The following is a 14,963-nucleotide window of genomic DNA, read 5'->3' as shown; positions in this document are numbered from 1 at the left end:
AGTCTTAGATGATCTGTATCTGTACATGAACTATACCAGTCATAGATGATCTGTATCTGTACATGAATTATACCAGTCATAGATGATCTGTATATGTACATGAATTATACCAGTCATAGATGATCTGTTTCTGTACATGAATTATACCCGTCATAGATGATCTGTATATGTACATGAATTATACCCGTCATAGATGATCTGTATCTGTACATGAATTATACCAGTCATAGATGATCTGTATCTGTAGAATTTAGACTTGATTCGAGACTGGTGTGGGAGAAATAAACGTTTGAGGGGCAGACAGAGCTAAGAGACAGAGCTAAGAGACAGAGCTAAGAGACAGAGCTAAGAGACAGAGCTAAGAGACAGATCTAAGAGACAGCTAAGAGTTGCTATAAGCTTGGTATTCCATTTCAAGAAATACATTTTAATCTAGAAAACAATCAATATAGACCTAGTGGTAATAGAATAGAAGAGTGATCCTAAGAGCTTAACATCTCATATTAGTTTTACCACACATGCGTTCATACAGATTTTTCACGAAACAAAAGTTAAGTAATATTGCTGCCCGTATCCTATACTATTTGTCTGTAATACAGCATTAAGATCTAGATCTCTATAGCACAGTACTAAGATCTAGATCTCTATAGCACAAAACTACGATTTAGATCTCTGTAGCACAGATGTAAGATCTAAATCTCTGTATCACAGCACTAAGATCTAGATTTCTATAGTACAGCATTAAGATCTAGATCTCTATAGCACAGCACTAAGATCTACATCTCTATAGCCAAGCACTAGGATCTAGACCTCTATTGCACAGCATTTAGATCTAGATCTCTATAGCACAGTACTAATATCTAGATCTCTATAGCACAGCACTAAGATGTAGATCTCTATAGCACAGTACTCAGATCTAGATCTCTATAGCACAGTACTACGATCTAGATCTCTATAGCACAGCACTAAGATCTAAATCTCTGTAGCACAGATGTAAGATCTAAATTTCTGTATCACAGCACTAAGATCTAGATCTCTATAGCACAGCACTAAGATCTACATCTCTATAGCACAGCACTAAGACCTAGATCTCTATAGCACAGCACTAAGATCTAGATCTCTATAGCACAGCATTAAGATCTAGATCTCTCTAGCCAACTACATAGCTCAATAAGTCTATCCTAGAATATAAAGTTAATACTAATACTAAGTGTAGTCACCCGTAACAATGAAACACGTGACAGTCTTGACATTTCTTGACAGAATATCGAGGTAACATACTTTAATTGACTAGCCTGACAGTTGTTTTAGTCAGCATGCTTAATGTCATACTTGACTGCCGTTTTAGTTTACTATTCTGTCAGCTGTCTGTCAACATTCATTGCCGCTTGTTGGTGTCAGTAGATCATAGAATTCGATAGACAGGTGACATTCCGTGACATTCTTTGTCTGATATCACACTTAACTTGGTCAGCTATTGTGTCCATCTATCACACTTAACTTGGTCAGCTATTGTGTCCATCTATCACACTTAACTTGGTCAGCTATTGTGTCCATCTATCACACTTAACTTGGTCAGCTATTGTGTCCATCTATCACACTTAACTTGGTCAGCTATTGTGTCCATCTATCACACTTAACTTGGTCAGCTATTGTGTCCATCTATCACACTTAACTTGGTCAGCTATTGTGTCCAGGCCTAGGAATAGACTCAGACCTCAGAAGAGAGATGTGTTAATGTGTAACCATTTGGTAATGTCTAATGAAAGAATGTTCGCCAGGAAATCTGTAGATATCAGGAACTAATTTATGTAAAAAATGCTTTTGAATAATCTAATGGATTGGATTTATATGTATGTTAAACTTAGCTAATGATCCTTTCACGTTATTTCTCTTTCGCTACGAAAATAAAATTAGGTTTGCGAAAATGGGTTTACCCGAAGTCGATACATTCTTATCTATTAAAAACGAAAAGAGCGATAGCTTTGTTAAATGAATGGGATTATAAAGTGAACAATTAAACGAAATAATTTTTAGTACGCGATTCATGGATGAATATAGATCTAGGCCTATCTCAACTCGGCTTCGCAGCATTCGCAGGTGGATGTAGCTTTAGAAAACCAAATTTGAATGTTTATTTGATCAAAATATGAAATGAATGGACTTTAATTAATATGTTTATGTGTTAAAGTATAAAACTATCTGTGCGAAGAGAAGTTTTATCATCTTAGAGTTGAATTAGAGTTTTAGATCTAGGGATGGGATTATAAAGTAAACAATTAAACGAATTAATATTTAGTACGCGATTCATTACGGAATTGTCTAATGAAAGAATGTTCGTCAGGAAATCTGTAATCACAGATATAAGGAAATAATTAATGTAAAAAATGCTTTTGAAACACAAAATTGAAGGTTAATTTTATTATATACTGAAATCAATGGATCTTCTTTTGTCTTTTCATGTGTCAAAGTAAAAAACTATCTGCGCAAAGTGTATTTCTTAAAATTAGATCTAGGTCTAAATCCTTTCTATCTTTTCTCATGTCAACATTGTAGACATGGCCTAGATCCATAAAATACTATAGCTGTAATAGAGTCGGACAACTTTATTTTTTTGAGGGTCTTAAGTTTGTTTTAGGGCTACAATACATACACTACGGTCTAAGTTGGTACCCAAGGAACTTTCCTGCCTAGTTTTATCAAGATTGGTCAAGCGGTTTTGATGTCTATAAGTAACATACATCCATACATACATACATACATACACCACACATTCTACTTTATAATATAGATAGGCCTATATGTAGAATTACATAATTCTAGAATTGCAGTAGTAGAATCACAAAAGTAGAATTACAGAAATAGAATTACGGATGTAGATTTACAGAAAGAGAAATTACAGAAGTAGAATTACAAAACTCTAGAATTACAGAACTCTAGAATTACAGCAAAAGAATCACAGAAGTAAAATAACAGAAGCAGAAAAACAGATGAATTAGGCACAGATGTAGAATTACACAAGTAGAATCACAGAAGTAGAATTACATAATTCTAGAACTACATAATTCTAGAACTACATAATTCTAGAACTACATAATTCTAGAACTACATAATTCTAGAACTACATAGTTCTAGAACTACATAATTCTAGAACTACAAAGTAAAATGTTGAAGTAGAATTTCAGTAGTGGAATTACTGCAGTAGAATTGTTGAAAGTAGAATTACAGAACTTTTGAGTTACAGTAGTAGAGTCACAAAAGTAGAATTACGGAACTATATAATTCAGAAGTAGACATACATTCTGGCATGAAATACATTGAAATACAATACATGACATACATGCTGACATGACATACATTCTAGCATGACATACATGCTGACATGACATACATTCTGACATGACATACATTCTGACATGACATACATGCTGCCATGACATACATGCTGACATGACATACATTCTGACATGACATACATTCTGACATGACATACATGCTGCCATGACATACATGCTGACATGACATACATGCTGACAGTCTCTAATAGATAATGATCACAAGTATTGCAAAACACACATACGTATTAGTAAGTACACACGTATTGTTTAACACAAACACACACGTATTATTTACCACAAACACACACGTATTTTTTAACACAAACACACACGTATTGTTTAACACAAACACACACACACTTTAGACTTAGACTTAGGTCCTCCCGCGCCGTTCGGCGCATTGGGCGGCAAGCTGTCTCCATAATGATCTGTCACTGGCAATGTCTGAAGCCTCTTCCCATCTGGTGTCCACTGTTCTGAGGTCCTCCATGAAGGTGTGTCGCCAGGTAATACGAGGACGTCCCTGTTTGCGCTTTCCTCGTTTTGGCTTCCATGTTATCGCAACTCTTGGTGTGCGTAATTCATTTTGACGTAGAACATGTCCCGCAAACCTCATGCGACGCTCAGTCACAACCTCACTAAGTGTTCGACTCCCAGTTCGGCAAAGGATTTCCTTGTTTGAGATCCGGTCTGTGTATCTGACTCTTAAAATCCGTCTCAGCCATCTCTGTTGAGCCACATTTAGTCTTTTCTCAATTTTGACAGATGACTTCCACGTCTCACATGCATATGTAGCAGTTGGAATGACGATTGTGTTGAGAAGGTGTATTTTTGTCTCGAGTCCAATGGCTTGGCTAGTCCAAATAGGCTGCAGCCTTTGGAAAATGCTCCCTGCCTTTCCTATTCGGCACGCTACATCATGGTAAGCGTCTCCATCATTTGTTATGATGCTGCCAAGGTACGTGAACTTGTCCAGCTCTTCAAGCTTTGACTCGCCAAGTCTGACGGGGACACCCTTTGCCTTATATCCCACTCGCATAATTTTAGTCTTATCCAAGTTTATGCGGAGGCCAATTTTGGGTGCCTCTCTGTCTAGGCTCTCCGTCATTTCTTGAATGCATTTATTTGTAGCCCCGAGTAGTGCAACATCATCAGCAAAGTCCAAGTCCGTCAATCGGAGTTGTTCATGCCATGGAATACCAAAGGCAGTCTGGTTCATTGCTCTCCTCATTATGTAGTCGATGGCTAGGAGGAAAAGGAAGGGAGATAAGATGCACCCCTGTCTCACACCTGTCTCGATTGTAAAAAACTCTGTTGTTCCCTCTTCTGTTTTAATGCAGCAACTAGACTGACTGTAAAGGTGTCGTAGGATCTGGACGAATTTTTCTGGTATACCGTATTCTCTAACTATTTTCCATAGTGATTCTCGGTGGACACTATCAAACGCTTTTTTGAAGTCCACGAAACTGATCGTTAGCCGTTGTTGATACTCAAAACTTTGTTCTATGATATTTCGTAAAACGAAAATCTGCTCTGTACATGATCTGCCTCTTCGGAAACCTGCTTGTTCTTCTCTGAGCCTTTCATCTACAGACTGTTGAAGCCGTCTCAACAAAACAGTGCTGAAAACTTTGCCTGGGACAGAGAGGAGAGTAATGTACACACACACACACGTATTGTTTAACACACACACAAGTATTGTTAAAGAACAGACACGTATTGTTAAACACACTTTCAGCCAGGACATTACTTACAGTTAGAAACACCTTACAAATACCTAGAGACAACTTTGAGAACTATAAAGAGAGACAATGCTCTAGTTATCAAATTAAATTTCCCTTACCCTCATAAGCTATAAGATCAATTCAACGATCGAGGCGTTCTGAAACCTGATCCTTGCAAACAAACTGTATTGAAAGAAGCAGACAGTCGCACAATAGGGAACACCATTTGTGGGCTAAACACTTGCTTTCCTGGGCTGGCCTTTTTTATTGACTAATTTTTAAAAGAGTTATTTTTTAAAAAATGTTTCGCGTTGCACTTCTGTTACAGCTTCATCTTTGTAACTATCTCTTTGTTATTACCTATCTTTATTGTAACTTTCTGTTATAACCAGTCTTTATTGTAACTTCGCCTTTATTGTAACTTTCTGTTATAACCAGTCTTTATTGTAACTTCGCCTTTATTGTAACTTTCTGTTATAACCTGTCTTTATTGTAACATCGCCTTTATTGTAACTTTCTGTTATAACCTGTCTTTATTGTAACTTCGCCTTTATTGTAACTTTCTGTTATAACCTGTCTTTATAGTAACTTCGCCTTTATTGTAACTTTCTGTTATAACATGTCTTTATTGTAACTTCGCCTTTATTGTAACTTTCTGTTATAACCTGTCTTTATTGTAACTTCGCCTTTATTGTAACTTTCTGTTATAACCTGTCTTTATTGTAACTTCGCCTTTATTGTAACTTTCTGTTATAACCTGTTTTTATTGTAACTTCGCCTTTATTGTAACTTTCTGTTATAACCTGTCTTTATTGTAACTTCGCCTTTATTGTAACTTTCTGTTATAACCTGTCTTTATTGTAACTTCGCCTTTATTGTAACTTTCTGTTATAACCTGTCTTTATTGTAACTTCGCCTTTATTGTAACTTTCTGTTATAACCTGTCTTTATTGTAACTTCGCCTTTATTGTAACTTTCTTATCTTATCTTATATAATACAGACGTTACTTCAAAAAAGAAGATGATTACGTCCTACGAAATGTCTCAATAGCCTAATTCTCTACATAAGGCTTATGTTCCTTTAGCTGAGTACATTTTCTCTAGGATAACAAAATGATTAAATTACGACTAATTGATAAAATAATAAGTTGATTTTTTTTTATTGTTTCATGTGTTGTTATCAAGCTTTAGGTTGTCTACAAAATTTGAATGTTGATTGAATGAATAGGACTAGTCCAACAATAACCCAATAGGACTGGCCCAACAATAACCCAATAGGACTAGTCCAACAATAACCCAATAGGACTGGCCCAACAATAACCCAATAGGACTAGTCCAACAATAACCCAATAGGACTAGTCCAACAATAACCCAATAGGACTGGCCCAACAATAACCCAATAGGACTAGTCCAACAATAACCCAATAGGACTGGCCCAACAATAACCCAATAGGACTGGTCCAACAATAACCCAATAGGACTGGTCCAACAATAAACCATAGCAAAACTAACAGACATAAAGGATACAGACTACAGACATATAAATGAGATATATATATATATATAAAGAGAGAGAGAGAGAGTTTATGTTGCAATCTAGAACTCAATCAGCTCGTACTCAGCACTACAGACAGAACTTCACGCAATTAGAACTAGACTGTAGACTTTGGCTTTACTTTGGCTTTAATTTTAAACTACAGGCAGAATTTTACCTAATTAGAAGTTTACAATAAAACTGCATGTAGTATTTGACTTTTTTAGAAGTTTAGAACTAGACTATTGACTTTGGTTTGTTTAGAACTAGACTATATACTTTGCTTTGTTTAGAACTAGACTATATACTTTGGCTTGATTAGAACTAGACTATATACTTTGACTTGATTAGAACTAGACTATATACTTTGACTTGATTAAAACTAGACTATATACTTTGACTTGATTAGAACTAGACTATATACTTTGCTTTGTTTAGAACTAGACTATATACTTTGGCTTGATTAGAACTAGACTATATACTTTGACTTGATTAGAACTAGACTATATACTTTGACTTGATTAAAACTAGACTATATACTTTGACTTGATTAGAACTAGACTATTGACTTTGATTTGATTAAAACTAGACTATATACTTTGACTTGATTAGAACTAGACTATATACTTTGACTTGATTAGAACTAGACTATTAACTTTGATTTGATTAAAACTAGACTATATACTTTGACTTGATTAGAACTAGACCATATACTTTGACTTAATTAGAACTAGACTATATACTTTGACTTGATTAGAACTAGGCTATATACTTTGACTTGATTAGAACTAGACTATATACTTTGGCTTGATTAGAACTAGACTATATACTTTGACTTGATTGCAACTAGAGTAGACTTATATTAGTGAATATCAAAAGGCGACACATTTTATAGCTTACAATTAGAAAAAAAAATGCCTTCCTGTTTTCTAGCGATCTATCAAATCTCCTGAGATTCACGAAAGCACATGTCCATACATGTAAGATTTTCTTTAGGGCAGACAACTCCAAATATTTGGAAGAAAAATAAGTCGCGATTAACTTTCTTACTAGGCAAGAAAGCAATGTTGTAAGTATTCTTTCCTTTGCTGTGTGACTGGTGCTAGTTGAGTCATGAGATAGTGTTCGTTTATTGATGACTAATACCTACACGTAAACTAGAGACATTGATAATCAAGACTGGAACAATGGTTCTCGACACACTAAGAAGCACCTACGTTAAAGACAAACTACATAGACGCTTGAGAAGTTTATTGCCTAAATGAGAACCACTGCAATCAACTGTTGGACAAGTCTACTGGAACCATTTGTCAACACACTCACAGAGCATACACTCAAACACAGACTCAAGAATCTAGGTTTAGAAAGGGTCGATTTTAAGAATCTAGGGCTGTAAAAGGTTAGGTACCTATCTACAACCTACTTACAAATGACACTTGAAAATGGCACCTTCAAATATTGCACTTTCCACAAAGTTTGAGAACCCATTTCTCTTGAACCCATTTCTCTTGAACCCATTTCTCTTGAACCCATTTCCCGTTCTCCGTACTGATAGACTCGTTATGAAAACTTTAGGTCAAGGTCATTCTTTTAATGTATTCAATCGTCCTGCAGAGGTCCTCAAAATGGCAAGTCTTGACCTAACGACAGATCTATATTGCCTGTCCCTTTAGATGTATACTACGTGTCACTTTAGATCTATACTACATATCCCTCTAGATCTTATCTTATCTTATATAATACAGACGTTACTTCAAAAAAGAAGATGATTACGTCCTACGCGTCATGCATTTAGTCATGCATATTAACCAATGACCTAAATTCTGCCAAGTCACTGGTTCTCCTGGCTAGCTCAGGCAAACCATTCCATGCTCTAATAGCACTAGGGAAGAAGGAGTATTTGTACAAATTTGTCCTAGCATATGGGACGAGGAATGTGCCTTTATCTTTGTGTCTTTCAGAGTATTTTATTAAATTTTGTATTTGAAGATTATGGTTCGGTGTCTTGTGTATGATTGCTACTTTACTTTTGAGCCTTCTGTCGTGAAGGCTTTCTAAATTTAGTGATTTTACTAAAGGTGTTACTCCCTAGTAAAAGGTGTTACTAGTTTTGTGTGGCCTATCCGTCCGTCCGTTCGTCCCGTTTAGATCTCATAAACTAAAAAAAGATAGTGAAAATCCGACATCATAATATTATAGTCCATTCAAAGTTCTGATGCAACTTTTTTCTTTTCTAAAAGCGAAAAATCTAATTTTTAAATCACTTATGCCTTCCCTTCCTGTCAAAGCTTCTGAAGCGTATCGTGTTAGCGCAAATTCTTTCTCATCTTGACAGTACTGTCTCTTGGAAAAATTTCAATCTGCATATAGAAAGTGCCTTAGCACAGAGACAGCAGTGGTCAGGGTACTAAACGACTTACTTCACAATTCCGACATAAGCCAAATATCGATTCTCTCCATGCTGGACCTGTCCGCAGCCTTTGATACACTAGACTATGAAATTATGATGGCCAGATTCTCTGCCACTTTTGGTTTAGCAGGAATCGACGTAAAGTGGCTCGAATCCTAACTGACTGAACGCACCCAAAGTGTCGTTGTTAACGGGGCAGAATCAACAAGCTTACTCTTAAAGTACGGAGTACCCCAAGGATCAGTTCTAGGCCCAGTACTGTTCACTATGTAAACATACCCACTTAGCGGTGTCATACAGGCAACCGGCATCTTGTACCATTTCTTTGCCGATGACTCACAGTTATACAATTCCTTAGTACCCTCAGAGGTGTCTGGCAGAGTGGGACCGTTGCAAGGGTGAGCGATTGGAGGATTGAAAATAAACTCAAGATGAACGAAGACAAGACAGAAATTATTAAGATTAACAGTCGGAACAACGTCTCAAAAGTTGAGAGAACAGATTCTCTTTTTATCACGAACTGCCAGATTCCTTATGTCCATGTAGTGCGGAATCTTGGAGTTTTCTTCAACTCAACACTATCTTTCGACCCACACATAAGTCAGCTCTGCAAGGGTCTTTATCTGCAGCCGCGCAGATTAGGCCAGATCCGACTATATTTAACAACGGAGTCAACAAAAACGCTAGCTGTGGCATTCATACTCTCCCGCCTTGACTACTGCAATGCCGTGCTATACCCGATGACAAAATCGCCAAGCTGCAGCGTATACAGAACAACGCCGCACGAATAGTCCTTAGAAAAACACAAGATTCTGCTACTACGCTCTTGCGCACGCTCCATTGGCTTTCCGTAAAAGCGAGAATCGACTACAAGGTCGCCACACTTTGTCATCAGTGTATATATAACAACGAGATGCCCCTGTACCTTAGCGAACTGATTACTCCACATGTCCCCCAGAGAGCACTAAGCTTTTAGTAGTGCCACGTTTCTCCCTCAAAAGCTACGGTCTGCGGGCTTTTTCAGTGCATTGATCTCAGGCAGACAACATTCTACACCACTTTTAAGAAGAACATTAAGACCTGTCTAAAACTTTTTTAGATTAATTGTCATTTTAACTGTCGTGTTTGTGTTTGTAATGTTATTACAACGCCTTGAGCCTACATTTTGTTAGTTAACAACGCTTTATAAATAAGATTATCATTATTATTATTATTATTATTATCCTTAGATATTACATTGTTTATGTATTCACTCTGCAGCTGTCTGCTCACTTTTTGGGTTATATGTTTAATTTTAATATACTTTTTATAAAGTCTTTCTGCCTTAGTTTCTTTAAATTTATTTATTTTCTCCTGCGTAGATGCAGTTGGTATGTGATTTTCCATAATGCTTTTAAGATAGTTTTTAATGAAATTCCAGAGGTCATCGACTGGTTGCTTAATGTCTTTTTCTAATAAGAATGTTTGTTAAAAGTTTAATGTAGCTTGGTGTAGTTGTGTTAGGTTACATTTATTCCAGAGTAAGATTTTTCTTTTGGGTTTTATATTGGCTACTGTTTTTAGTACATTTTTATGATCTCATGGTCTGATAGACCAGGGATAATTTCATAATCAACTCCTAATCCAGGTCTGTTGGTTAAGAAGAGATCTAATGTGTTGTTTAATCTAGTTGTTTTTAATGATTTGATCTAAACTTAGGTTGTGTAAAGTTTCTATGAAAAGCTCATTTATGTTTTGGTGTTTATCTATGATTAGAATTTTCCAATTTATATCAGGTAGGTTGAAATCACCCATATTCAAGTGTAGTTACATGATTACATAGTTCTTGCATGTATTCTCAACTAGAATTTGGTGGTCTGTAAATGCTGCCTATTATTAGGGATGTTGAGGTGGTGTTCATTGTACAAAATGTTGATTCTATACTTTTTGCGTTAGGTAAGGTCATTTCTTCTGCTATAAGAGTGAATACGTTGATTCAACCATTTCTATGCTTTTTAATCTTGCTTCTGTCACATTTTTAATTTGGCCTTTTGTTTTTTTGGAAAAGTGCATTTTTTTCATTTGGGTGTCACCCCCTATCGGGTGTCATCCGTTGCGGCCTGCACCCCCTAGTGACGCCATTGGGTTTGAGTTCGAATCTCAAACAGAAACTTGTCAACGTGTTTGTAACGGCCAGAAAAAAAAAGTGGATCGTGCAGTGGCGTGCATTCATTAAACACACAAAGTCCCAGGGGCGTGCATTCATTAAACACACAAAGTCCCAGGGGCGTGCATTCATTAAACACACAAAGTCCCAGGGGCGTGCATTCATTAAACACACAAAGTCCCAGGGGCGTGCATTCATTAAACACACAAAGTCCCAGGGGCGTGCATTCATTAAACACACAAAGTCCCAGTAGCGTGCATTCATTAAACACACAAAGTCCCACATTTTTTTTAAAGAGACGCTTGTATGATCAAATGTTTTGTGTCGTCTGTCTGTCAAGTCTAGATCGAAAACAAAACTAGAAAAACAAATTGAAAAGCTCCGATTGATTTTTTTAAACAAGAAAAATAAATATACAAGTCATCGCTAAGACGTTGTTCAGTTTTCTAGTGACAAGACCAAAGGATGATCGCAAATCACTTAGTCGGACATATAACATTGAGTTCTACAAGATAGAGAATAGTTTCTTGTCAGATGTTCTACAAGTCTTTTGATAGAGAATAGTTTCTTGTCAGATGTTCTACAAGTCTCTTGATGGAGAATAGTTTCTTGTCAGATGTTCCACAAGTCTTTTGATAGAGAATAGTTTCTTGTCATATGTTCTACAAGTCTCTTGATGGAGAATAGTTTCTTGTCAGATGTTCCACAAGTCTTTTGATAGAGAATAGTTTCTTGTCAGATGTTCTACAAGTCTCTTGATAGAGAATAGTTTCTTGTCAGATGTTCCACAAGTCTTTTGATAGAGAATAGTTTCTTGTCAGATGTTCTACAAGTCTTTTGATAGAGAATAGTTTCTTGTCAGATGTTCTACAAGTCTTTTGATAGAGAATAATTTCTTCAGTTTGTTTTGAAGTCCACAATAAAGCGAAAATGATTCTTTGAAATTTGTATTACTCCAGACAATCAAAACAAACTATGACTTGACAATTCCCTGGGATGGGGGGCCGCTTCTGAGTTTCTGAGATAAACATTTTTTGTAATCTTGTTATTTATCTTTTAATTTGATGTCAATCTCTGAGCATGTCAATTGGTGAGTTTGGCAATCGGTGGTCATATCAATATGTCAAAATGTCAACATGTCAATTTGTGAGAATGTCAAGCTGGGAGCTTGTTAATGTGTGAAAAGTTGTCTAGTTTAGTCACTAGATTTGAGTCCCTATACAAATGGACAACTTACCGTGTTACTTTCAAGATGACTGGTTACTGTAAACTTACTGATGTTACATTTGAATCAAAGAAATTTTATCACAGAGCTTCCTACAGAAAATATCTGTGTCTGTAAGTTGAGTTGATATGACATTGAGTCCATAGATCAATTTAATAAAACATTTTGTTTAACTTATCACTCCAGCGATACTACTTTAGACTAGAGATTACAGGCTAGTCACCTAGAAAACAACTCTCTAACTAAGCAGGAAACTCAATTTATTGTATCAGATGACAAGATCGAACCAAATCTGATTGATTATTTAGGAGGCAGGGATCGGTGACAAATCAATAATAACCGAAATCGATAGGATGCCTTTGATGCAACTTTTTTTTTACTCATAATAAACGAGCCTAAGTATAGAGCGATACTAAATTGAGTAATCGATTCTCCATGCAGATATTTTGAACATTTATCCGAACCACACAGGCTAAAACTTGGATATTAAAATAAGTCTGTTGTTACATCAACTCCAAGGGATTTTTTTTTCACTTTAAATATTTATTTTTTTTTTGTTAGTAGAGAAAACTAGATCGTTCCTACAAAACTTGAGAATTACCTCCCCTGGATTTGTCAAGGCCAGAGTCATTAGAAGAGAAAGTCGAATAAACCAATAAACTAGATTGTATAGATACAATAGACTGTATAGGTCCAATAGACTGTATAGGTCCAATAGACTGTATAGGTCCAATAGACTGTATAGGTCCAATAGACTGTATAGGTCCAATAGACTGTATAGGTTCAATAAATTAGACTGTATAGAAGTCCAATAAACTACACTTATGGTCCGACAGCTACGTTGGGCAGGGCACGTATCCCTTATGGGAGACGAACGTATGCCAAAGGCGATCTTTTTTGGTGAGCTAAAAGGTGGTCGACGTAACAGAGGCGCCCCACGGAAACTATTCAAAGACCAGCTAAGACGTCAACTTTCCTTGGCTGACATAGAAGAGAGGACCTGGCTGCATGCGGCCTCAGAACGAGACAGCAGGAGGTCACTCACGAAGGCCGCGGGATACACATTTGAGACCAAAAGAAAATCTACTGTCGAGGACAAAGCAGACGACGAAAAGAAAATCTAAATCGACCACCTGCGGACAATGGTTAGGCTTGCCCTAGATGTGGCAAAATATGTAGGTCACAGCTGAGGCTGCGCAGCCACGGGAAATGCTGTATTCTTCACTGATCTTCGGACTCGAAGACTAGCTTTATATATATGTATAGAAGTAAAAAAAAAAGACTGTATAGAAGTCCAATCAACATGACTGTCTTGAAGTATAAATAAACTAGATTGTAGAGAGTAGAGAGTACCAAACAATAACTTGTAGTAAACCAGCTACACGTACCCAAATCTCTAGGTGTTAGAATAAATTAAATGTTATCATAGAATCCCATAGTGCAAACATTAACAAAAAAAAAATAAAGCATTAGGTTAATTAAAATAAATGAGTGCCAATCAAATAAAAAAAACTTTAAATTAAAATGCTATTTAAACTTGGTAAGGCCAACATTAGTTCTAATGAGTCCTCTGTTTGGGACCCCTCTAACTTAACAACCCTGACGGACTTATTGATCACGTAAACTGTCGTACAGGTCCGCAGGACATTTCCTACACAAGTTTCTCTTTGACCTTCTCTAGGTGCTCACTAGTGCTAACATACTTGCAACCTGACCACTGCTAGGTTGTTGTTTTTTCGTGAATAGCAATCTATGGGCTGCCATTCTGTCAAAACCGGTTCGTATCAAGTGTCTAGGTGGTGTGTGACATTTCATCAAGTGTCTAGGTGGTGTGTGACATTTCATCAAGTGTCTAGGTGGTGTGTGACATTTCATCAAGTGTCTAGGTGGTGTGTGACATTTCATCAAGTGTCTAGGTGGTGTGTGACATTTCATCAAGTGTCTAGGTGGTGTGTGACATTTCATCAAGTGTCTAGGTGGTGTGTGGCATTTCATCAAGTGTCTAGGTGGTGTGTGACATTTCATCAAGTGTCTAGGTGGTGTGTGGAATTTCCCTCCCATTATGAAGCGAATGCACCTTGGATGGAAGCGTTTGAGGAGCCTTAAATGCCTTCGATAAAGCACCCGGGTCTCGAAACCATTCAAAAGTGTGGTGAGAACCACTGGTTTTAGAAACCTATTCCGCCATACTCTCAGTTTGAGATGACCTTTGCTAGACGGCTGTCTATTTCTCTGGACAGTGACGCATCGCTGTTCTGCCCAGGTTGGTAAAGTGGTCAACAACAATCGGGAGAATTGATTTGTGTAGCTGGGTTAGTTCCCCTCCTGAAGTATGACCTCCGTTCTTTGAGAGTGATGGATAGCCTCAGCTTGATAGCCTCCAGCTTGATAGCCTCAGCTTGATAGCCTCCAGCTTGATAGCCTCAGCTTGATAGCCTCCAGCTTGATAGCCTCAGCTTGATAGCCTCCAGCTTGATAGCCTCAGCTTGATAGCCTCCAGCTTGATAGCCTCAGCTTGATAGCCTTCAGCTTGATAGACAAAAGGTTAAAACTGTGTGTGTGTGTGAGTGTGTAAAAAGACACAAA

General features: G+C 37.0%; 1 protein-coding gene across 5 annotated transcripts in view; it reads right to left on the bottom strand.

Moving 5' to 3' along the window:
* LOC129923626 (uncharacterized) overlaps positions 1–14,849 on the bottom strand; it is a 62,424-nt gene extending 47,575 nt beyond the window's left edge. The window contains exon 1 of one of the 5 annotated variants that reach the window (XM_056015524.1): positions 12,390–14,849. Coding sequence is in view for 1 of the 5 variants with exons in the window: in XM_056015523.1 (XP_055871498.1) it covers positions 1,221–1,279 (59 nt within the window). In the remaining 4 variants the exon portion in view is untranslated. Of the gene's footprint in view, positions 1–513; positions 879–1,220; positions 1,690–5,092; positions 5,143–5,181; positions 5,414–12,389 lie in introns of those variants that run through there. The other 4 variants (XM_056015526.1, XM_056015527.1, XM_056015523.1 and 1 more) reach the window with 4 other exon arrangements.
* Between the last annotated feature and the right edge of the window lie 114 nt (positions 14,850–14,963).

Source organism: Biomphalaria glabrata, chromosome 17, assembly GCF_947242115.1.
Source record: "Biomphalaria glabrata chromosome 17, xgBioGlab47.1, whole genome shotgun sequence".
In the NCBI taxonomy this organism is placed as follows: domain Eukaryota; kingdom Metazoa; phylum Mollusca; class Gastropoda; family Planorbidae; genus Biomphalaria; species Biomphalaria glabrata.
The sequence above is the reverse complement of the archived record's forward strand: the minus strand, read 5'-3'. Positions and strand labels throughout refer to the sequence as shown.